The sequence below is a fragment of the Actinia tenebrosa genome, unplaced genomic scaffold (assembly GCF_029948245.1).
Source record: "Actinia tenebrosa isolate PJP-AT-01 unplaced genomic scaffold, QUT_ActTen_1.0 PGA_scaffold12__29_contigs__length_12842862, whole genome shotgun sequence".
Classification (NCBI taxonomy): Eukaryota; Metazoa; Cnidaria; class Anthozoa; order Actiniaria; family Actiniidae; genus Actinia; species Actinia tenebrosa.
Window position 1 is genome coordinate 9,140,629 of NW_028292572.1, and position 24,991 is coordinate 9,165,619.

At 37.3% G+C, this 24,991-nt stretch overlaps 1 protein-coding gene across 1 annotated transcript in view; it reads right to left on the reverse strand.

Moving 5' to 3' along the window:
* LOC116308982 (uncharacterized) overlaps positions 1 to 24,991 on the reverse strand; it is a 51,304-nt gene that overhangs the window by 20,304 nt on the left and 6,009 nt on the right. The window contains exons 9-39 of the mRNA XM_089027991.1: positions 24,435 to 24,742; positions 23,629 to 23,770; positions 23,056 to 23,360; positions 22,163 to 22,304; positions 20,846 to 21,141; positions 20,504 to 20,642; positions 19,666 to 20,000; positions 19,016 to 19,409; positions 18,161 to 18,459; positions 16,453 to 16,594; positions 15,491 to 15,792; positions 14,504 to 14,642; positions 13,868 to 14,193; positions 13,156 to 13,294; positions 12,581 to 13,018; positions 12,183 to 12,343; positions 11,486 to 11,632; positions 10,772 to 10,910; positions 10,014 to 10,339; positions 9,326 to 9,464; positions 8,786 to 9,075; positions 7,901 to 8,039; positions 6,549 to 6,859; positions 5,456 to 5,597; positions 4,796 to 5,106; positions 4,487 to 4,622; positions 2,732 to 3,042; positions 1,987 to 2,131; positions 1,102 to 1,400; positions 460 to 571; positions 69 to 388 (exon numbers count right to left, since the gene is read on the reverse strand). Of these exons, the coding sequence (XP_088884117.1) occupies positions 69 to 388; positions 460 to 571; positions 1,102 to 1,400; positions 1,987 to 2,131; positions 2,732 to 3,042; positions 4,487 to 4,622; positions 4,796 to 5,106; positions 5,456 to 5,597; positions 6,549 to 6,859; positions 7,901 to 8,039; positions 8,786 to 9,075; positions 9,326 to 9,464; positions 10,014 to 10,339; positions 10,772 to 10,910; positions 11,486 to 11,632; positions 12,183 to 12,343; positions 12,581 to 13,018; positions 13,156 to 13,294; positions 13,868 to 14,193; positions 14,504 to 14,642; positions 15,491 to 15,792; positions 16,453 to 16,594; positions 18,161 to 18,459; positions 19,016 to 19,409; positions 19,666 to 20,000; positions 20,504 to 20,642; positions 20,846 to 21,141; positions 22,163 to 22,304; positions 23,056 to 23,360; positions 23,629 to 23,770; positions 24,435 to 24,742 (7,274 nt within the window). The remainder of the gene's footprint in view (positions 1 to 68; positions 389 to 459; positions 572 to 1,101; positions 1,401 to 1,986; positions 2,132 to 2,731; positions 3,043 to 4,486; positions 4,623 to 4,795; positions 5,107 to 5,455; positions 5,598 to 6,548; positions 6,860 to 7,900; positions 8,040 to 8,785; positions 9,076 to 9,325; positions 9,465 to 10,013; positions 10,340 to 10,771; positions 10,911 to 11,485; positions 11,633 to 12,182; positions 12,344 to 12,580; positions 13,019 to 13,155; positions 13,295 to 13,867; positions 14,194 to 14,503; positions 14,643 to 15,490; positions 15,793 to 16,452; positions 16,595 to 18,160; positions 18,460 to 19,015; positions 19,410 to 19,665; positions 20,001 to 20,503; positions 20,643 to 20,845; positions 21,142 to 22,162; positions 22,305 to 23,055; positions 23,361 to 23,628; positions 23,771 to 24,434; positions 24,743 to 24,991) is intronic.

Genomic DNA, 24,991 nt, shown 5'->3' on the forward strand with positions numbered 1-24,991 from the left:
AATGATGCATGACATTGATGGATGATAATGGTGGTAATGATTATCGTGATGGGAACGAAGATGTATACCTTCACTGTTTCATTCTCCGTTTTGCACCATTTCCAGTCAACACCATCTTCGCTGTATCTGATAGAATATTTAGTGACCCACGAGTCCAGACCAGTCGTATGCCTTCCTTGGGTAGCCACACGATCTATTACTTGTATATAACCAATGTCTATGCTCAGGAATTGATTCGAGTCCTCTTCACCTGCACACCAAGCATCGCGAACATTATCCAGGCTTACTCTGCCATATGATGGCCGTGTAAAGGCAGTGAGTTGGGTTGATGCCGACATGGTTTGGTCTTGAACTCTTTGATCTTGGAATCCAATTGGATTAGACATATCTAGAAAAAAGGAAAAATATTTAAAATAACTCTAATGTCATATTCATTAATCGCACTCCAAATATACCTACCCTCGCCGAGGATATCTAAGTGTAAGCACATTGTGTTCTGCCAAGTCGGCATTATTCTTATTCCAGAAACCACCATCTTTAACTGGAAAAGGTTCATTCCATTGTAAAAAACCTATGACAAATAAATGATAGGAAATCAATCAAGACATAACTGTTATGTCTATATAATTACATATATTTCGAAGTACGCAATACTCTAGTTTTTAGATGTCTGTTGCTTAGGGTTGGCCTCGATTTTGTGTAGAATATCATCACATGTTCCTGTGTAGGTCCGTTTCAAAGTGTTTGTATTGTTGGAGTTTTTAAGTGAGTTTTTAAGTGAGTCTGTAATTAAGGCGGAACACAGCGGTATTTGTACGAATTTGAAAATGGGTTATACAACTTTAGTCAAATCCAACTAGTGGTCTATCATCAATGCTACGTTCTGATTGGATGAGCTACTACTACAGGCTAAAAGTTATATTCACTAATAGCAAAAAGTGCCGGCTTCGAAAACCAAAATATTAGATTAACTTTAATTCAAAATCTTGTTTGTATTTATATTTTTGACTGACTATAGTTGGATTTGATTAAAACAAATCGTCCTCTCGCCCTCATCGCCTATGAGTCAATAGCCCTTCGGGCTTGGGAGGAATGACATACCTTTGAAACGTTACCCTGTTTTAATGGTCTGAATCCCTGACCACTCATCGCGTAGAACAAAACAACACTCGTAGATGATGTAGTTTCGATTATGTCAAGCCTTATTGCAGAAACCAGGACGTCCCTCTTAAAATCAACCTGCAGGTACTGCCTAGAATCGTTGAACTCGGAGCACCAAGAGACACCAGGGGTCGCGTGGGAGACAGGGAAGGAATCAACAGTCAAATTGCTGGATGATTTGATGACGTAATCTACAGAGTTTGGATTGGAACCGTTTCCTAATAATGACTTGGGATATTCTGGGAAAGAAAAACGAGTCCGTCTTTTAACTCCTCTCAGAACAAGAGATATTTTAATTTTATCAGTATTTTTAAGTATATATATATTTTTGATATTTTTGATATTGTCTACATTGGATATCCATTTTACGTAGAAGAAACGCTTTGATTCTGATAAACATGATACCAAGGATCAATATATTCAATTTTATTTTAATTTTCTTAAAGATCTTATTGAGATTTGGGTGTCAACATTTTTTGCTTTGAAAAATCATGTACTGGACTAGCTACTTCTTGGGGAGTTGACTTAGTATGGTGCTTCGGTTCCTTCCTTAATGGACACGCTTTTTGCCTGTTTTCATCTTGTGTTTGCTTGTGTTGTTGAAAACAAATAAATAAAATCGATAGAGACAAAGTGCGCGCGCTTAATTATAGTTTCAGATTCCATAACAAGACTTGCCTGGAAACTATATTTAAGTGTCCAATCCTTCCTCCCCCCTCCCCCTCACACGTTTGGGTCCCACTTGACAGCAGATGGCAAGCCAAGGTAGAAGGTTAGTTTCTAGTTTAGCAAATGAAACAATAAGTGACAATGAGATCATCTTACCACGATAACCATAAGCCTCTACGCGCATCGCAGGATTATAATAGTATCTTAATACTTCAAACTTGAGGTAACGTGTTAAGATGGTATGGTGTAGATTGTGTTCTACAGGCGTTTGAGTGTCTTTGTAGGAATTTCCATTGAAAATCTGCACACAAAGAAAAACAACAAGAAGATATAAGGGGACTTGGATATTATCAGAAACTCATAACCGGGTTGAAACTTTTAACACTATAACCATATGCCCCGGAATATTAAGATATGAAAATTAGGGATTTTGATACCATATTTGGAATTTTAAGTTTGATACAAGATGGCCGCTTCTATCACATACAAAACTTTTCGCTGAATTTCCTGATTTTCATAGATAATTTACTGAATCTTTTAATCAAACATTTCGAAAATATGTGTCTTTAATTTAGTTCTGATATTTTTTGAAGCAAGAGGACGTGATTAACTAAGAATAAAAATTCATTTTTCAAGTTAATAAACCGCGTTGAAAAACAAGTTTATTTTGCAGTAGTCTGTCTGTGTTCTTAAAAAATATTGTTTTCTGAACAAAATGATTAATAAGACTTCTCTAATCTGGAGAGTAATGTGTTAATATTGGAATTAGAAACGAATTTATTGTTAGTAGATTTTTCTTCCCTAATTTATTTTAACTTTGTTTTGTTTTGTTTTGCTGTTTTGTTTTATCATATTTCATTTTATTTCATTTTTGCGTGGAGTGGGAAATATATAGAATTACCTTTGGTTGACCATTCTCCATATAGCGGAACCAGAAAATCCCTTCTCTACTCAAGGAAAGATGATACTCCAACACAGAATGCCCGGAGGAAGTCCACCCTTGAGTGGCAATCCTTGTTACTAGAGTCTTCACAAGTCCAAGGTCAATAAGGAGAAACTTATTTCTATTATAAGCGGTCGATGACCAACCACCGTCAACTTTAAACAGCCGGGCATAGTAAGGGCTAAAAGACCAATAACTTGCAGTGATTGCTGAATCGGGTATCGAACGATCTTGCATTCCAAGTGCAACTCCATAGCTTTTCATTGTGACTGAAATTGTACATTATTAACTTATTACTAATATTTTGCTTCAGAAGAATAATTATTTTTTATCTCATAATTTCCGCCATATTTAGTCATTAATGTAGTTTTCTTCTCAATCTGCGCAAATCTGAATAATCTGACATTAAAGAATTTTTCTTATTTTTTAAAATTTTGAATTATTAAATTAATTAATTTTTTTTGCTGCAATTTCCTTTTTTCAAAAAATCCATTGATACTTTTATCACATGACAATAGATACTTCATAGTGCGACCACCATCATACCCCACACTTTCGAAAGTTTTCAAGTGGTTACGTGTAAATTTTTTGAGTAGCATTTTCGTCTTTTGTTGACCAGTAACACTTGAGATGATCCACTAATATGGATGACATAGACCAAATGCAAAACTTGCACTGATGTGAGACTAAATACAATACAATACAATATGTAATGTTTAATAAACGAGCAGGAGTGTTTTATCGGGTATAAAACACGAGGCGCAGCCGAGTGGTTTTAGACCCGATAAAACACGATCTGCGAGATTATTGAACGGCTTAGAAAACTTATGATGTTTGTTCTCATTGTGTACCGATTTTTTTAACGAAATGAACCAAGTTTGATAGAGAAAATCCAAGTTAAAGTTTATGCAAATGAAGACGAATCTTTATCCGATATAAAATCACCTTCATGGTCATGATTTCTATTGTGTTTTCTTCATGCATTATTAATGAGTTTTCTAAAATACATTAGAAAACTCATTAATAATTCATGAAGAAAACACAATAGAAATCATGACCATGAAGGTGATTTTATATCGGATAAAGATTCGTCTTCATTTGCATAAACTTTAACTTGGATTTTCTCTATCAAACTTGGTTCATTTCGTAAAGAATTCTGTACAATATGAGAACATACATCACGAGTTTTTTAAGCCGTTTGATAAACTCGCAGATCGTGTTTTATCGGGTCTAAAACCACTCGGCTGCGCCTCGTGTTTTATACCCGATAAAACACTCCTGCTCGTTTATTAAACATTACATAAACTTTATTGAAGGAGGGTGACACAATTAACCCAGAGAGTTATCTAACACGTGGCCCTCACAATACTGAAACAATTCAAAAATATAAGAAATTAAAAGTGTAAAATCACATCATATTACTGGAAATTTGAATAAATCACAATTGTAATCAAATGAAAAAGAAAAATTGACAAAATTTTAAAGTTGTGAACAAAGGGATTTGGCATGTGTCGTGACTTTTGAATCACGCCAGATTGCTTTAAATCACGCCAGATCTTCACAACTTAAGCCTCACATCGATCGGTGCGAGTTTGCATTTGGTCTATACGAACAAAGAAAGTTGTCATAAAGGGAACGACACGTTGTCTGGAATAGAAAACATTGCACCCATGCTGGATGGGTCTATTAGTAAACTTGGTCTTTATAACTCACCTTCGCAACCGTATAATTCTAGTCTTAGGCATGCTGCTTGATGCCACTTGACAGGATGGATTCTTAAGTACCTCACCCTTTCTAGGTTCATGCTGTGTTTAACAACAAACGAGCCGTCGTTATTCGCTGTAAATACCTGCATCATTGAAAGAAGAAGAAAACGAAAGAAAAGATCAATTGATTAATGAAGTTCTAACAAGCAAACGTATTATCTCACTAGAAGACACAGTAATATTCACTACACATTATTTTGCTCAGATGACAAATGATTTCAATTGAAAATCACATCAATTGAGTTAGAAGACTTACTTTCGTAATGCCTCCTTCTGAGTAATTCTGCCAATGTTTGTTGTCTTCTCGATAAGAAAGTGTAAACTGCTCAACCCACGCAGCACCATCGTTCCGTCCTTGGGTTGCAATACTGCGAACTTTATGCACCCAGAACAGATCAACCTGCAGGAAAGGGCTTGTTTCATTGGGGCCTGCACACCATGCTCCAAGGCCTTCCTTTGAATAAAGCCTTGCATTCGATGGTAGACTAGCTGGGTTAAGGTATCCTGATGCGGTGATTGCGTCATCTTTGATCCTGCTGGTAGTCATTCCTAGCTCTATTTCGCATGCTTAAAAGTAAAAAGTGAAATAGAGAGATTTTTTGAAGTAAATAGTAGAAGAGATTGATACACCACAAAACTACCAACAAAACAAGAACAAAAAAGTACAAATAAAAAAACACAAAAACAACGACATATTCATCTTCATCAAGAAAAACACAAAAATAACTCCAAACAAACAAAATTTCGACCAGCACAGACCCGCTCATAACGGAAAAATTCTATCTTTACCACCACCAAAACCTCCATCTTTACCACCATCAACATCATCATCTTTACCCCTGACCCTCCACAACTTCAACTTTGCGACAATCAACGCCCCAACATATAAGATTGTGCGTGCGAGTCATCACATTACCTTGGCAGCCATAAATCTCGAAACGAAGACAGGGACATTCGATTGATTCTTCAGGGTGTATCCTGACATATCTCGCTTCTAGTTTGTGTTCCATTTTTACTAAATACCTCGGGATTAGAGGATCTGCTGCCCTAAAGCTTATCTGAATACAATAATCAATAATCGATCATTAATCATTAATCAGTTATGACAACAGAGTAGGTTAGGGTCTTTAAATTGGGAATGTTTGACCGTATCAAAAAGGTGACCTGGATAAACAGGGGTTGAAAAAATTTCGACGAATGGTAATGATGATTTATATAATTTATATAGCGCCTTTTCTATGTGGATATAATCGAAGACGCTTTACATTGAGTTGTGAACGACAGATTGCTTTTATGCAATTTTACAAGCATGAGAGATGGTTAGTATGAAGTGTAGGCACTGTGGGTGGTCACTGCCAGGGTTATTTTACGTCCTCAGTGGATCTTTTACGTCCTTCCGGTGTTGGTTAGTAATGATGAGTGTGGAGAGACGGGACCGCCATTAACATGGTCATCCGAGCCACTTGAAAAACTAACCATTTGCAGATGTAATTACAAAGGCAGCACTTTCTCCTCAGTTATTTTAACAACCGGTTGGCGGTAATATATCTTCTCTGAAATCTTATGTACTAACACAAGATAGTAAGGAACTAATTTTCAGTTTTCAAAGTTACCTTTGGAACAAAAAAAAAATCCGAGAAACTAAAGAGGTCATATCTTTTCTTAAATTACGCAAGGATAAGTCATAATGTTTAAGTGGAAAGTCTTAGAGTGCAAACCCTCTATCCGTGAAATAGTACTAACTAATTAGCATAAATTATCACCAATGAAACGATTTAAAACAAAAGAAATAGATGTGCTTAGGGCTATTTTGGTGCTATTCCACGGATATATGGTTTGCACTCTACTTTTCACCAATTCTTCGTTTGCGCGTTACGTCATCGCGGCCATGTTGGTACCATTTAACAAAAGATTTCTCATTCGCGCATCCATTGTTAACGACACCACAATGCCGCCATGTTTTTGTCTTTTAATTCTCTTGGGAATTCTTGCAACTCATCAATACGTACTTTTTCCAATGTATGAAGAGTTTGTTTTCCATAATACTGCCAAGTATCATTCTCTGGCTCCTTGTACTCCAAGGAAAACTTATTTATCCAACAGTTTTTCATCGGATCTCCCTCGGTTGCTATGGCACTAACGAGGTACGTATCTCCGAGGTCAATTTCTAGGTATTCGTTTGGACTCGTTGTTACCGGGCACCATGAATCGTTCTTTGCTCCACCGAACTTTGCACGCCATGGCTCGTGATTTGGCAAACTACTTGATGCGTTGAGTGATGAATTGTGAAGAGATCCAATTTTCAACCGATCAAAACAACCTTGGATTTGTAAAGACAATTTATTAATGACAAGTTATCATTATATATATATATATATAATTATATATATTCAAATCTATTCTCTAATAGTGGACACGGAAACACCCAGCCTCCGGCTAAACCATCCAACTGGAAGAGGTCATTAAGGTATATTATATAGCACTGAGTTTTTCACGTCGTGCATGATTCTTGTACAACTCACTGATTTACATATTAAGGTGGCTCGACCCAGTTTTTAGAATGCTCGGGCATAAAAGGTGGAATTTTAGGTTATGTAGAAAAAAAAAAAAAAGAAAATTTTTCCTAGATTTTGAGAAACAATGTCAGTAGCGTAAACTTCACAAATTTGAATTAAACGCGCCAAATTAATACTTTAATCATGTTCGTCTCAGGGGCGATCAAAACCAAGCAAATACGATAAGTTTTTTTTACAAAATACAGAAGCACGTCTTGGTGTTAATAAGAACCAAAAATATTGTGTCTGTTTTTTTCGAAAACTAGTGTTATGAATTAAAGTTAGTATAGTAACGTCGGTTTTTCATTTATTCTGAGTAAAATAATTGTTTCGTTTTTATTCAAAAATGGCCTCACGATTGCCTTAAACGTCCCCATATTAAAACCAAACATTTGGTCTACAAAGTCTAATAAATCGCTTTCAAAGTTTGGGTCTGGATTTCGAGATAATATGCGAAATGTAAAGTCAAGGGCATCACAATTTCGATGCAAGGAAAACGTCGATTTCAACCAAACTAGCGTCAGTATAAAGTTTAGTTTAAGTTTACTATTCATGCGAAAAAATATGTTTAACTTTTAAAAGTCTGTGACGAGAGATATAGCCGTTTCAACTTAAGTGCCCGCGTTGGGTCGAGCCACCTTAATACTTGTCATTATTTTAATCTTACAGTACTTATAGTGGACAATTTGGCTACGCCTCGTGTTTCTAAGCGGCGGCGGCGTGTTTATATCACAGTACAGAGACAAGCGCGCGATGAACAAAATTATTACTTATGTTAATTATTAATTATTATTAGTATTACTTACTATCGTATCCATAAAGTTCGGTTCGCAGTGCTATACCAGTAATCCATTGTTTTGGTGTTATCCGAAGCTTGGAGGCTAAGAGTGGCCTTGACAAAACAACTCTAGAAACTTTAATGAGATCTTCCAGAACTTTGAACATCTATAAAAGAACCAAAAATTGTCAGTAAGCGGAATAGAAATAGTAAGATAAAAAAGACAGACAGCATGTAGTTTACTATGACAGCCATACAGGGTTACAAGCTTAGAGCAAAGACATCAACTACAGTGAATGTTTCGCCATAGGCGGCTGCCCTATTGGATAAATTTCTGACAATATGTTTTCTCTCCAATGTCCACTATTAATAGTGCAGTTTTCGTATGACTTTGGAAAGCTCGGTGCCGTAAGCGTGAGGTGCCGTGACCGTGATGCTTTCTAGAATCTTAATTGGCTGATTTTTTTCACGCGCAATGTGATTGGTCTGGCATTGCCGTGACCTTGGCGTGACCGTGTCCGCGCCGTGTTTATGCCGTGTTACGGGTATTTGATTGGATGGAGAGTAAATTCTCGTGCAATGTGATTGGTCTGGCGTATCCCTTGCCGTGTCATGGCCGTGTTCGTGCCGTGAATTTTTCACAGTCATACGAAAACTGCACTATGCATGAAAGTCAGCAAAATGAACACCGGTCAAGTTGGACGTGAAGTAAAACAAAGCTATTTAAACCGTTAACATAGGATTGAAATAGAGTGGACTTTGTTATCAATGAGGAACGTCATAACACGCTGGACTCTCACCACTCTCACCAAGGAATTGAGGACAAGCTGGTTATCCGATCAGAATGTTGGCCATACCACCGTCACGGTCACGGTACGTCACGTGTGAACTGAATTTCTTTAGAGGTGCTTACCTTTACTTTACCGTCAACTTTATAACCATACCAGTTCTTGTCATCGACGCTGTAGCTAACAGTGTACATCGTAATTAACCTATGAAAACCTTGTACAGCAAAAGCCGTGATAACCTTGCCAAACGGCTGTAAAGTGATCTCAAGGTATTCAACACCAGTTTGAAGGTTGGAATACCATCTATTATTAAAGTAAAGTCGAGCGTATTCGAATCTGGTTGAGGTTATATGACTACCAGATAGCAGCTCAGGTCCAACTTCTTGTGTTTCCAAACCATATGCTTGAGCCAAAACTGTTCAAGACAATCAAACAATTATTTCTAAACACTAAAAAGACAAAGAACTCGAAGTAAAAAGACAGAGCATTTAAGGTTACGAAATCAACCAACTAATCATAAGATATTGTACTTTTCAAAATTCTTCGAAGCACTAGAGAGAACCATGCAACAAACAGCTCTAATTACATTCGACAAGAAGCCCGGGGATGAGAGGCGACACATTAGCAGCGCTCACCACCCGTGGTGAACAACATGAGACACATACCTTTACATCCAGCAAATTCTATTCGCATGCACACCCAGTTATGCCATTCTCGTGGAAGAATGCGTATATAACGAGCAATGAAGGGATTCTCTAAGGCCAGCTTTATAGTTTCTTGACCGTTTCTAATGCCATCAAATACCTAAACGATACAAACAATAACAGGTAAAGTACCTATATTTAACGTCGGTAGTTCTTTCAGTTGAAATTCAACTGCTGTCAATGGAAGCCGACGGTGCGCACTTTATCCCCTCTCTCCTTCAATGCTCTGTTATAAGAGTATTCAAAGCTGAAGCTACACGAATTAGCTCCAATAGTGATTACAATTAAGCTTTTGTTTATTTCATTACATATCGGGGACTAATACTATTAATGGATTCTCCGAGTCGAAATTACGGTGCAGCACCAAGCGAGAAATGTCTACCTCAGGAAAAGAAAACAGGGGAAACAGCATTTAGTTGTTACCTACATTTCAGTCTGTTTCTCTAAAAAAACTACTTCCGTGTTTTTTTATCAATATAGGACAATAAAAGACTCCGTAGCAAGAAATCAGAGGGAAAAAAAAGGTTATTGTTTTTGTTATTCCCAGTCCTTTATAGTTTTTGCGGGGTAAAAAATCGAACAAAAAGCACCAACAAAATTAACATTACAACGGCAGAATCTCGTTCAAAACTTTGAAATTAAATCTTACTTCATTGCTTTGCTCGCGATATGTAGTCCACGCCGAGCCATCTAAACTGTACTGAACCGAAAACTTCGTCAACCAAGCTGAAGGAGATCCCGATTTTCCTTGTAGAAAAAGTATTTTAACTTTATAATGTTCGACGAAATTCACGTGTAGGTACTGGTTACTGTTATTGGCACCAGCACACCATCCTCCGCCCAGTATGTTAGTGTTAAGACGGGCAAACCATGGCTGATAGTCTGGACCAAGAGAACTTGATGCGGAAATTGTTTCATTCTTTATGTAACCATGTTCCATTCCAATTGTGGTAGTGCAATTCTCTTTTTGGACGTCTGTAGGAAATAGGAAGGATGAAGCAAACACATTTACTCTCTTTTAAGAAAGACATAAGAACAGAGACAGAGACAAAAGGGGTAGGGAGGAGAGGGAGGGGAGAGAGAGGAAGAATAACGATAGCAAAATAATAATTATAATCACTCCTCTCTATATAGAAAGACATACGGGTAGAAATAGAAAGGGTAGAGAAAGAAATACAGAGCTAACTGAAAATTCCAGCCTTTTTGGATGTATTTGGGAAAGAAGAAAAATAAGAAAATAATGGGAAAAATTAAACAGACAGAAAATACAAACAAATCAATTCTCTATTTGGAGACAGACAGATAGACAGGCATTCAGATAGAGACAGAGGAGGTAGGGGGTAGTGAGAGGTTATGACTGAAAAAAGCCAACCACACTACAAATATAACTTGATTCATGTATCTTACCTCTGCATCCTCTGAGTTCAATCCTCATGCATATTCCCAAGTTCCATCGTTTGGGATTAACACGGACATATCGTGCTGTGATTGGACGAGGAAACTCGATGATTGTCATATCAGGGCCATTCAAGTTAGCATCAAATAACTGAAAAACAATCCAATGGAAATTTTACAATAACGTTCAGATAGATTTGAAGGGAAGAGAGAAAAGAAGAGAAGATATGGAATGTTTTGGGGGAGGGGGGGGGGGGGGGGAGGGGTAGAGAGATAATTGGGAGGTGTAATGAAGTAAATTTTTTTAAAAAATGCACCAAATAGTTGGGTTAGAGGAACACTGAATTCAGCCTTTCCGAACCACTAGCTCCCTCCCCACCCCCCATGAAAAGTAAAATGTTCCTGCCTCATTTCATGGTTGGCGTCATATACAGCTATACAATTATTTTTAAAAAAGGTTTACCAAGCTTGAAATGTATTATTTTTGTATTGTAAATAATGTCAAAACAAAAGAAAATAAAAACGTGCATGCAGACAAAGTTTGGGAAAAATTTCATATCGATGTCAAATTTCGCCGATTTCATCATTCAAATCGCGCATAGTGCGTTTCGAGCTCCGTATGAAGCATGTAACGATTTGAAACAAAACCTTCGCTAACCTGTTTTTCAAAATAGCAATCAAAAGATAGAAGCTACTTACAAATTAGTAATTCTTAAAGCTACTTACACTAAACGTTTCTCCATCCTTTGTTATCATTTTCCAGTATCCTTCATCTTTAGAATACGAGACCAATACTTGTTGTACGTATTTAGAAGTAACAGCATCTCCCTCGATCTCCAGCCCACTGACTTGTGCTGGCATCTCAAGGTCAACCTGTATTATATTATTACAAATTTTAGAAAAAATCAGTAACCTTTTTATTATTCTCTGGTGCTAGAGGCACATCTTTCATTTCATTTTCACGCACACGAGTACGCGCAAACGAACGAACAAACAAAAAATATATAAGGAATTAATGTATTTCTGATAGTATCACTAAGAAGGATATGTTGATGATGATTATGATGGTGAAGTCATTGATGACGATGATGATAAAGTTGATGCTGATGTTAATAACGATATGATGATGATGACGAAGTCGCATATGATCGTGCTGCTGGAGTCGTTGATGATGATGATGATAATATTGATGACGGATAATGACAATGATGTTAATAATGATCATGATCATGATAAAGTCGTTGATAATGATAAAAATGAAGAAAATAAAGTCTTATGTGATAATGATGATAAAGTTGATGCTGATAAAGACGTTGATGAGATGATGATGATGAATTCGCAAATGATGATGGGGATGATGGAGACGACGATAAAGATGATGATGGTGATGGTAAAAAAAATGATGCTGATGATAAAAACGCACCTGCAGGTAATGGTGTTTGTGAGGAGAGCTGAATTGTGAACACCAACTACCATTAGAACCAATTCTTCCAAACCACGGTTCGTATCCAGCTTCATATGTTGAGGCAGTTATCGAAGTGTTTTTAATCTGGCCTGATCTCATCCCCAAAGGCTTCTCACATGCTTTGAAGGTAAAAAAGGAATTTTTGTTAACTTTAGAACTACTGATTGCCATGACTGAATCCATCCGTCCCTTTTTTCCGTCGGTCCGTCCATCGATGCTAGTCAGCACAAGCAATCAGGCTTTTTACGATAACTTACAAATTTCTCGCGCGCTGATTGATTATTTTTTATCATCAATAAAACGTTCATGCATTACATTTTTTTCTTTCATTAATTCATTCACTTACAAGTGCTTACCTTGGCAACCATAAAGCTCTACGCGGAAACCTACACGTGATCTCCAAATTAATGGATTAAAGCGGATAAAACGAACTGTAATTGGCCTTGACAAGACTTGTTTAACCGCAGTTTCTCGGTCTCTGTATCCCCTGAAATACCTCGTTGCTCCATTCTCATTGTAATCAAACCATTGTTCCCCGTTTAAATTGTAGGACAGGTAATATGTCCATACGCCAATATTATCATGATAGTCCGGCTGCATAGCCACAGCAGTAATTGAAGCTCTGCTGGTTTGAAGCTGAATTTCTAAGAATATTTGAAAGTGCAAATAATTGTTTGCTACAAAGCCACTTCCGCTATGTAATATACCGTATGTTGGGTAACGATAGGTGCTCGACCATGAGCTCCGAATAGTTTTGAGCTTCTTTGTTTCTAGTCCAAGAGCAGAAGAACAATCTATAGAAAAATATAGAAGAAATCAGTTTATATCACGAAAGAGAAAAAAAAAAGTCGCTTGGAATTGACAATGACATGAATGGTAGTGGAATACATTATTGGGTGAAAATAGATGGGACAAATTTGATAAACAATACCTGAACATCCTGTCAATGACGCTTTCATACAAATCCAGTTTTGCCATCGAGTTGGGAAGAGACGAACAAATCGAGCAACAAGATGTTGATCGACAGCTTGGAGAGCTTCATCCTGGTAGCTTTCGCTTCCATTGAATATCTAACAAATAAAGAACAAAACGTTAATCTTGCTCACCGCAAAATATCAAAGGCATCCTTTGATCGATTGGAGTCGTTTTGTTTAGTATGGGGTATCACCACCCTTGTCCTTAACAGGGACCTCGGGGCGTAATTTTGATTTGGGGGTGGAGTCTAAACAACAGACGGAGGATTGAGCATCTAAGAGGGTTCGGGGGTAAAATTTTTAAAACTAAGATCCTCAGAAATGCGATTTCCAGTACTTTGAGGGGCATTTGCAACGTGTTTGTTTTATCATAAGCCCATCTCTGGTATCTCGTGTTTATTTCATAAAATTGTATGATAAAAGATTAACTGGGAATAACAACAAAATAAAATAAGAAATTCCTTTTCTTCGTTTTTTTCCCCCTAACAAGAATTCTACGGTATATGTAGTATTTATGAGAATTGTACAAACATTATACAAATTATTGTACAGTTCTGTGGGTCTACGGTCTACTGAAGTCTACTGATTGAACCTACTAATTTGTGCAATTTCTTACAAAGTTTTTCACGGGTATGGTATGCACTATATATAAATATTGCTTAACTTTACCTTGACATAACCGTTTTCTGTATAGTTCTTCCAGACTTTCCCATCACTACTGTACTCAAGCCTGTATTTATTGACCCATGATCCATTGCTCTCATTGGGACTTATTGCAGAACCTGTGGTCGTTATGCCTGTTATTTTGAAGTCCACAAGATTGTCAAATTGAAGAAATTGTTGATTATCATTATACTGAGCACACCAGGCATTATTTGGTACACCATATCGCATGCTGCCAAATTTGGGCTTGAAGTTCGGATCGAAGTAGCTTGAGGCTTGCACTCCTGAGTTGGTTTCAAACTCCTGGTTAGAAGTGATTTTTTCTTGACATTCTAAGATGGAAAAATACAAGAGTCAAGATTAATGAGCTATTGGAAAATAATCAAGGTGATACGTCTCGAGTAAAAATATTCAAACAGCACCATTCCTGGGCATCCCAACCCTAGGAGTGATTTATCCCGGGTTTTCTAGGCTTCATCCATAACGTCAATGTCATATTCTTATAATTACCCTAACTTACCACTTAGCTCCATTATATAAGCAATGTAAGCAAAAGAAAAAAACTTTATAGAGCTTCCAGGTACAAAATTCCCAAATAAAAATAATTTAACAATAGAATAGTTGAACAGTTGAATGTCATACCTTTGCAGCCGTAGACTTCCACCCTCATACAGGAACGTTTTTCCAACTCAAGTGCGAGGAACGATATGTAGCTGGCTTTAAAAGGGTATTTGATGAATATCCTCGTGATTGACGAATCGTTCGAATTTGCTAATAAATCCTGCAAAAATTGATTTTAAGACTGTAACTATGTGTATCACGAGGAGTGCAGAGGCTCTAAACAGGGTCTAAGACAAAGTCATAAGGAAAGGACTGATTTTTTGAATGTTTTTGTTTTAATTTGCTATTGTTTGTTTGTTGTTTTCTCTGGTCAAGCAATGTTTCTTAGGCCTGATCAACCTTTTCCATCTTAATTGGGGGGAGTTCACTATTAGTCCTTCAGTAACGCCTACTTTTTTGTTTCAATTCGAGCTTTCGTATGTAAATTACCCATTCCAGATCACATGACCTTCCCTTGAGAATTGTTCTTTTATGACGAACATCATGTTAAATATTTACACATAAAAGAATCATATGACAGGTGACATGACGTTCCCTTGATAATTGTTCTTTCATGACGAACATGTTAAAACATTTACACATGAAAGAATCAACTCACAAGAGTGGCATGACATGGTCTGAAATATGAACAGCAAACAACAAAGCAAAAAAGGTATTTTGGACATCTGATTGGAGGGATTGTCACAACTCTAGAATGAAGAAATAGCAATGTAACAACGACATCAGCCTCAACGACAAAACAACAACACAAGTAACACAACACAATTAACTACAAAACAAGATTAAAAACAAAAACAAATCACGACAAAGACGAGAACGAACTGCAGTAACAAAACAACTACGAAAACAGAGCACAGCAACAACAAAAGCAATACAACACAGGAAAGCAACATAAAGTACGAAGCAACAACAAGTCTGAAAACAGATCTCATTGCCAAATACAAGATACATAACAGCAAAGCCCAACAGCAATAAAAAAAAAAGCACTTCAAGGTAACCATAACTTACACTGCGTCCAAAGTTATCGGTATACATGACCCAAGGAGTAGTGTTTTCCTTATAATACAGTCTAACTTTCTTAGTCAACTGATCTTTATACCCCTGTATCGCTACTTGAGATATGAGGAAACTCTTGCCAAGATTAACTTCCAGCTTGTTGTTGGGATTGCTGTTTGAAGGGCACCATGCAGTAATGTTGGCAAGTAAACTTAGCCGGGCGTTATGGGGATGGTGATCAACGCTGATATCTGATGAAGTGGCTTCAAAGTTTTCGTCGGCAATAGAAGGTAAAATCGGTTTATAGCAATCGACTACAAAATAAGGATATTTTGCATGTAAACAATAGAAATATAGAAATCATTTATCATTTGTCACTAGATGAAAGGAACTTAGAATTAATAGGAATCGAACCAATGACTTTCCGAATAGCGGTCGGATGATTTCGGAAACTCATAAGGGTGTTAAAACGAGTAACAGTCATACATTTTTGTCGTACGATGCTCGGGAATATTCAACTTTTTTCTTGACACTTTTTTCCAGTAACATGTGCTCTTGCTTCAAATTTTCAAACTTTAAAGAGAGATATCCGAAATGTTTGATTGAAAGATTCAGTAAAGTTTCTCTGAAAGTCACTTGAAATTCAGTGACAAGTTTGATATGTGATAGAGACGGCCATCTTTAATCAAATTTCTGAATCTGAATTTCAAGGAGCATGGTTATAGTGTTACATGTTTCGACCCCCCTTATAAGTTTCTGACGCTCTAACCACTGAGCTACAGGAAAAACTCGTAATGAGCGGTCATTTACTGGGTTCATTATGACACACGGCCTGCACACTACTAGGCAATGCGTCCAAATTTAGTTCAGAATCCTTATAATTAGTATATGATGAAATTTTATTAACTAGCTAGGAAAGTTATTATAGAAATAATTTAAAGAAATTAACTATACACATTAAAAAACTTCTTTACCTGCGCAACCATAAAGTTCAACTCTAAGACGAATAGAATTTTTGCTCACTGCTTTTATATTTAGCTTCACGTATTGGGCTTTTAGTGGGTAAGAAAAGTGATTCAGTGCAGGAGACCACAAATTGAAGTTGCCTCTGAAAAACTAAAGAGAATACAAATTTAGCGTTAGAGCAATCAGAGATTGGATGTGTGTATTAGCCATTGCGAGAAAAAAGGAAAAAACTGGGTCGAGTTGACATTGTAGTGCATAATGGGACTGTTTATTGAACAAAATATACGCCATCTTGGAAATATGTCCTCTAAAACAATGCAGTCGGGAGAGCATACATGGCACTCCGTTCATAGTTCTGACTCAGACAACAATGAACCAAGCCGTTGCAGCAGTTTTCCGAGTGGAATTAAAATCTTATCTCATAAACAACTACACATTATTTGTTTTAAAGAGTACTACAAGGATAACCTGGCAATGTTCTATTCTTTTCGCAGGACAGTACACTATTGAAACAATTTTTAATCAAATTTCCGCGATCCGAGTTTTATATTCTGAGATATTCTAGATAATTTGTTAAGCTTGTGGGAAATAGCAACGGTAACTAAGGGGAGTCGGAACCGAGTTGATTTAATGCTATGCCAACTCAACCTGGGTTTTTTCCCTCAACCTCGGAATGCCCAATAACAAATCCTATAAGCTTGGACGTTCTTTACTCCCATTTCAGACAACGTATCATTCCCTAGAATATCCTTTCATTATTTAGCAGTTTTGCTCGCACGTGAAGACACATGAATATGGAAACACTCAAACTCGAGCCAAAACTGGTCTTTCTGCATGTACTCATGTGAACACGTGCAAAAACCTTTGTCCTTATCTCATGCTCTTTTTCGCTGTGAATTTCTCGCTCTGGATATATTTTCTTTAAAATGTTACAAGATTTCGGTTCCGAATCTCAAAAGCTTGACTGCAAATCTATCGCTATGACTATGATTTGAGTTTCTTCAAGATCAGATAAGTCAATTCTTCGTTTGCACGTTACGTCATCGCGCCGGCCATGTTGGTGCCATTTAACAAAAGATTTCTCATTAGCATCCATTGTTAACGGTACCACAATGGCCGCCATGTTTTTGTCTTTTAACTCTCTTGGGAATGCTTGCAATCCATCAATACCGACAGCTTTGCAGTTAAGCGTGTGAAATTCGGAGTCGGAATCCTTATAGATGTTTATGAAATCCATTTGATTAACGTCCACCAAAACTCAATTTTTCGTTTGTGATTTAGCTCTCAGTTGGTCGCGTGTGACTGGGAATCGCGGTAAGAAAAATATCAATGACCACTGAAAACCCTTCTGAATTCGAGTTTGTTTGTCGGATATTCTATATTTCATTGCGAAAACTACCCATTCTTCAGAGGTCACTCAAGTAAATCTGGGATCGGTGTATTAATAGAAACTTGAAATATGAAGAAATTTGGATGCCAGATGGCGGACTTATAAAAGGCGTACAAACTTGTTGTTCAAGGTAGCTTTATGTTGACCGAGCTTTATATATATTGATGTTTAGTTGAGGGAAAGAGGATTCATAAAGTTTAAAGAGGGCTACATTGAGCAGCAGAGATTTCGAAACTGGAGTATTTAGTCTCTGGACTCATCTAACCCTCTTTAAAAAAATCTAGATTAATTTTTATAGTAAGGATATTCTTTTCATCGTTACTTACCTTCGCCTTTCCGTTCTCCATATAGTCCATCCAATCGCCACCATTTGGACTAAATGATACCGTAAATACCTTAACAAAAGAATGACTTGTGCTCTCTGTTGCTACAGCGGAAATAAATTTGGTTTGTGGACCGACGTAAATATGAAGGAATTGATTATCATTCATACTGTTATATATCCAATTACCGTTACTGTACAAGCGAGCATATTTGGGAGCAGTAGAAGTATAACTCCACATATCAGCCCTTAATGCTGAATCAGGGATTTTCCCGTCTACCATTCCAAGTGGCGTAAAGCAATCTGTGGATTATCAATATTTCATATCAATAGGAAAAAACAAAAATTATATACACTCAAAACACCAGTTTCGCATTCGATGCATACCGCTGTTTTGAGATATGTTTTGGGTCCGTGTACCTTCCGTCTATTAATGTTTTGTAAAAATGGAAAAATTAAATAATTGCCCAAAATATTGTATTTCGGGATTTGATTTTTCATTTCAACCTGGGCCCGGTTATACGAAGCCTGGATAGTGCTATCCAACGGATAAATCTTATCCAGTTGATGAATTTATTGGAAAACAGCATCTTATTCACTGGATAAGGATTTATCTGCCGTCCTGTTCATATTTATAGACAAAATCTAAGGAAACCAGAGGCATTGCAAGTTCTCGATTAGAGGGGGACAATTTACCATTTTCCTGCCAAATCCACAGGAATTCCGCATGAATTAATTAAATTTTGTTGCCGAAAGCAAACTTTTGTCCCTACGTTAGTTATGGAAACATCGCATAGTTGTGCATAAAAGACTAATGATTTGGATGATCTAAGTGTGCAACATGTTAAAAAGTTCATACCTTTGCATCCATAAAGCTCTACTCTCATACAAGGCATATTAAACCATGATCGAGGTTGAAATCGGACAACTTTACTCTTGAAGGGCGTCTGCAGCATGTGCTTAACAGTAACGTTGAATTTACTATTGCCATAGAATATCTTGTCGAAATAGATTTGAACTTTCTTGACGGTGTACTCCAATGTAGCATTAGCCTGGCTGCAGTTGCTGGTATTGTTATTGCTGGAAATGGTACCGTTTGAAGCGGTACTGTTGTTGGAAGTGGTACTGTTGCTACTGAAAATTGTCCCGTTGGAACTGGTATTGTTGCTGCTGAAAATGGTACCGTTAGAGGTGGAACTGTTGTTGGCAATGCTGCTATTACACATATTGTTCTTAACATTGGCAACCAATACCTGAACAAGAAAATAAATAGAAATACAGAAAGAACTTAATACGTACTTTGCCACTGGAAAAGAAGGAGGAGAAGAAGAAAAAGAAGAAGAAGATGATGATGATAACGATGAAGAAGAAGAAGCTGAAGAACAAGAACAAGAACAAGAACAAGAAGAACAAGAACAAGAAGCTGAAGAAGAAAAAGAAGAGAAATTAGAAGAATAATAATGGATAACTATAGTTTAAATGAACGAATAAACGGTTGGATATATATACCTCTGTATAATTGACATCTTGCAAATATTCCCATTGAAACAAATCTTTGGAATATGACACCTTATAAGACGTAACCCACGCATCACCTAAGCCATCTTTAGACAACCGATGTTTGCCTTGCGATGCAAATCCATTAATGACGTACATTCGAGGCAAGTCTATTTGTAAAAACTGCTGACCATCATGTACCGCAGCGCACCAAGCCCCGTAACCAAGATGAGTATCAAGTCTTCCGTGGTTTGGAAGGTAAGAAGGGCCAAAGGAACTTGAAGCTGAGATTTTGTTTGCAGGAACTTGGAATGTTGTCAGCCCGACAGAAGACGAACAATGAATTTCTACGAAATAGATATCGACGTTTATCAGTTTATAAACATATTGAACCCTGAAACAATAAGTTATTAAATCCTCACTCAAACAACTTCTGGGATGACTACATAAAACAACCAATTAAACAACTAACAACAACAAACCGCAACAACAAACTACGACAAAACTTTTGACTCAAGGGAGAAATCCAACAAAATATACTCACATTCGGTGCAAACTCAAGGATTGAAGACTGATGCCCCGAGGGGGAGGCGGGTGGGGTTGAAGGAGGGTAATCCCATGTAAAATGGGGGAAGATGACTGTTAAAAACGATAATCTCCACCCTTCGTCATATGGGGGTACTCCCCGGAAAATGATGCCCAATTCCTTTTTCCTTCGACTGGAAAAAATTAAATTAACTACTTTTTTGACTTACGTCGGCGTAGACATCGTAATTGTTTTCTTTTTCTTTTTTCTTTTTTTGCTAACTGTTAGAAATTCTTCTTTAATAAAAAACCTTTACACACTTACCTTTGCAACCATAGATTTCCACTCTCATGCATACACTCCCACGATAGGTTAATGCTTTGATTCTAATCATAGTGGCCAATATTGGATGTACTGGACGTTCAATAACAGCAAGTGTGGACGTAGAAGCACCTTTGAAAACCTTAAAGAATTATCTTTAGTTTGACATTGATCGTAGTTTTGTCAACAAATACAAACCCTGGCATTGTTTTGAGGCGAACTACGTGCAAATGCAATGTCATGGATTAGTAAAAAAAATAATATTACAAGTAATTGGTGCGTCAGTCTGTCAGTCAGTAAGCTAGCCAGCCAGCAAGTAAGATTCTAGTCATATTTAGAATATACCTTTGATTTTCCATCTTGTCGATAAATTTCCCATTCAGGGCTTTCTCTGCGAAAGAAAAGTTCATAGGTTTTCACATATTCGGCAGCGGTTGGATTTCCTTGCATAGCTATAGCAGTTATTCTATGGAGAGTCTTGAAATCTATCTCCAGATAACTCTTATAAATGTCTGTGCCACACCAAGCACTAGGTCCGTTCAATCTTGCATTTCCTGGTGGGTTGTCAGGCTTGCTGTCAGGAGACGTTAGGGAGTCATTGCTGATTTGTCCATTTTCCATACCAAGAGGCTGCTCACAATCTAATAGGTCCAGGGAAAATGAAAAACACAAATAAACAAACATAGTAAAGACAGGCAAATATAGGTAGTGACAACAAGCAAGCAGAGTACGAATATCCACTTTAACGTACAAAGAATAAACAACTAAAATAAACAACTAAAAAAAGTCATTCGCTATAAACATAAACATTTAACCAACCAAACAAACAAACAAATAAGCAAACAGACGAAAAAACAAACAAACAAGCAAACTGGTTGAAGAATCAGCACAAGCAGGAGGGCAGTCAAAGGCAGCCAATAAGCGAGAATATTAATATTATCGACTGCGTCGATGCAAAGAAAATACAGATATTTCAAAAAGGCGTTATCGTCTATTGCCTATAGCCTTTGGCGATGACAACATTTATTGAAATAGGTGTATACTAGCCACTCAATGGTTAGTTATCTGAAAGCTTAAAAACTGAGAGCGTCAAGTATTATGGGTAGATGGATGTCACGTGCTTCATCCGCTCGATAACTATTGATGGAGTTGATATCTTTTACTAGTTACAGTTTCATGTCCAGTGGTTGGCCTTTAACGCCGGGCGGAAATTCAAACAATGATATTTTTTAGTTTTTGGCATTTTTCTCCTTGTGTATGTTTTTTCTGATATTTCAGAATATTATCCGCCATGATCTATAGGCGTTAGTTGGTGACTAACTTAACACCTAATTGCAGGAACTTTGTCATATAAAAACGAAAAAAATTATATAATAAAAACTAGGAGTTAATTAGAAATAATTTTAAACATTTTGATTCTGAAGCCTATTATGAAAACTATTTAATTTATACTGAACAAGGTAATATCAAAACTTTCAGTGCATACCTGACAAACAGAAAATAATTTCTCCTGTTTTGCAGAAAAAATAATTAATTCCTATTTGCTAATGTGTATTTTTATATGATAACAACGTTCCTGCATTTAGGCCGGTGTATTCAAATAATTGTAAATGAAAGTGATTCGAGTATTTTGAACACGGTAAAGATTAAAGATAAGCTTACATTTTATTCCGTATAACTCCATTCGTAAACCGATTCTTCTACCATTCCCTTCTTTGACCACTAACTCCACGTATCTTGTTGTAACGTTATTGCGAAAAGTGTACCGAACAGTGGTAAATCGGAGATGATTTCCTTCAAACATCTGAAGATTAAAAGTACGGATGTTTTGAGAGGATATCATTTCCTAATTCGATCTATCGGTAGTGTGGTGTGGTGCGATGCGATGCGATGCGATGCGATGCGATGCGATGCGATGCGATGCGATGCGATGCGATGCGATGCGATGCGATGCGATGCGATGTGATGTCATGCTAGTACGGATAACTCAACTCAATGATTATAAACTTGACCTATTTGGTGGGGGGGGGGGTAACTCGCACCAATCCCTCACGGGAGCGTAACAAGCGTAACATAGCAACGGGTAGACTTCTCAAGTGGTAAATCAAATTAGATCCCTCCTCCTCATTTAATGCATACCGCTGTTTTCCAAGACCACATACCCATTTATATAAGTTAGGCTCGTTTATAAGTCAACTATTCATAGATGACATTAAAAGTCTGTGGGATTTTAAAATATTGGTATTGTTCAAGTTGAACATTCTTTCATTACAGTTGATGTTTGTGGATAATCACAGGTAGCTCAAGCTAGAGGTGTTATATTGTAAGAAATGTGAAATAAAGTAAAGAAATCTTAGCTGACTTTGAAAAGTAGTACCTCAATCGCCCTGTGTACTTAAATTTTGGATTTAATTTAATGATGTTTTTGATGATGGTGGTGTTTGTGATGATGATGATGGTGGGGGTGATGATGGTGGTGGGGCTGATCATGATGATGCTGATAATCATAATTTTGATGATGATGATGATGATGATGATAAAGAAGATAACCTTACCTTAGGGTTTCCTCCTTCATTATACGTCATCCATTCCAACATGTCATCACTAAACCTAAGACTATATCTTCTTACGTAGTGATTTTGACCTTTATATCTCTGTGTCGCTATTCCTGTTATGATGGCAGAACTTGGTCCCAGGTCAACTCGGAAGAACAAAGATTGTTCTGGAATGCCTGGAATGTCTCCAATATAACCATAATCATGATTTAGTCTCCCATAACTAGGATAATAACCGCTATAACGATGATTACTAATAAGAGTCATAGTCTCTCCAGCTTCCATTCCAAGTCCATCTGAAGCAGCTAAAAGTGAATCAAAAGCAAACTTAGTATTGATAATCCTCGACTTCCTTCGATAATACTCGAATATATACAGCGTAGATAGGACTAGACAAGGAAATTTTCACCTCAGATTCTGAATCAGAATTTCCTGTGAAAACCTGCGGAGATGGCTTATGTGGGGGCCACTCATTCACTTTGAATTATTACTAGATTTCAATCAAAGGACCTTGGTGAACACACACACTCACACACACACACTCACATATATGCCTCGTGTGGTACTATTTACCTTTACACCCGTATAGCTCCAGTCGTAGACAAGCAGACTCTCCTATCCACTTAGTTGGTAATACTCGAATATATACAGCGTAGATAGGACTAGACAAGGAAATTTTCACCTCAGATTCTGAATCAGAATTTCCTGTGAAAACCTGCGGAAATGAACAAGACGTTAACATGAAAGTACTCTAACCGCTGTATTCTCATCGGTCTAACTGTACTGTATTGTATTGAGAATGGAAGCTGACTTGGGGGAGCTCTTCAAAGTACCACAACAGCGCAAGGGAGAGAAAGATGGGAAATGATGAAATGAGGAGCGCAACCGGACGTCGGGGCGTTCAATTTTCATCGAACTTAGCAAGTTTGAAATGATGTGACCGATTTGCTAATAAGTGCTCATTTTTATATTGGTATTAATGGATAACGATGATGACGATGATGACGATGATGACTTTATTTACAAGAGGGATAAGACGTATTAACTTACAAGAGTTATCTAAGATACGGCCCTCGGAAAAGAAAAAGCTGGTAAGTATAGCTCAATTTATTAAGGAAGAAATTATGGAGCATCAATTTAAGCGCGGTTAATCTAGAGGCTAGGGCCTCAGGAGTAGGTGCTGTAGGGCGCTCAAGCAAGATGAGACCGCTGAGAATAGTTACAACCGTAGGCTTTGCACTATCACGTGATGGGAGCAATGCAGAAGGAAGGAACAATTAAATCTGGTCTAATCTGATTTACATTAAAAATAATTCAGTTTCCCAGTGCGGAAATATTCTATTGTTATGATAAAGGATGTAGATAACTGTCAATCTTACCTTTTTCACGCCGTTTTCTTTGTAAGTGAACCACTCATCGCCATCTGTACTAAAACCAATAGTATACTCTTGCACCCAGTTGTCGGAAGTACTTGAAAAGCCTTGTGTAGAAATGTGACGAATTTTATGAGTGTTCCAAAGATCCACCTGAAGATAAGGTGCGGAATCTGATTTGTTTGCGCACCAGGCTCTTCGCGGATTCTTGAGCCGAGCAAGCCAGGGCTGGAAATCTGAGCCCGCGTTGCTAGAAGATGTCATTTGTTGATTTGGAATTCTTCCGTGGCTGAGTCCAATATCTCCCATGCATGCTGAATAGATGAATTAAAAGTGAAGAGATGTTTGATATAGTAATATATAATTCAGTTTAAGGACTGAGCCAGTTTTTTTTTAAAACGTTTTACATAAAGCGCCAAGCATGTTTGACCGACACAAGAGCTACATCAGTGTAGTTTGTCACACTTGAGGACCTAGGACCGAAACAAATGACGGTTGCGAAGGAGACCGTCGTTGAAAATGATGATTCAATGAGACTAGCTTAGTTTTATTTATTAAAAAAA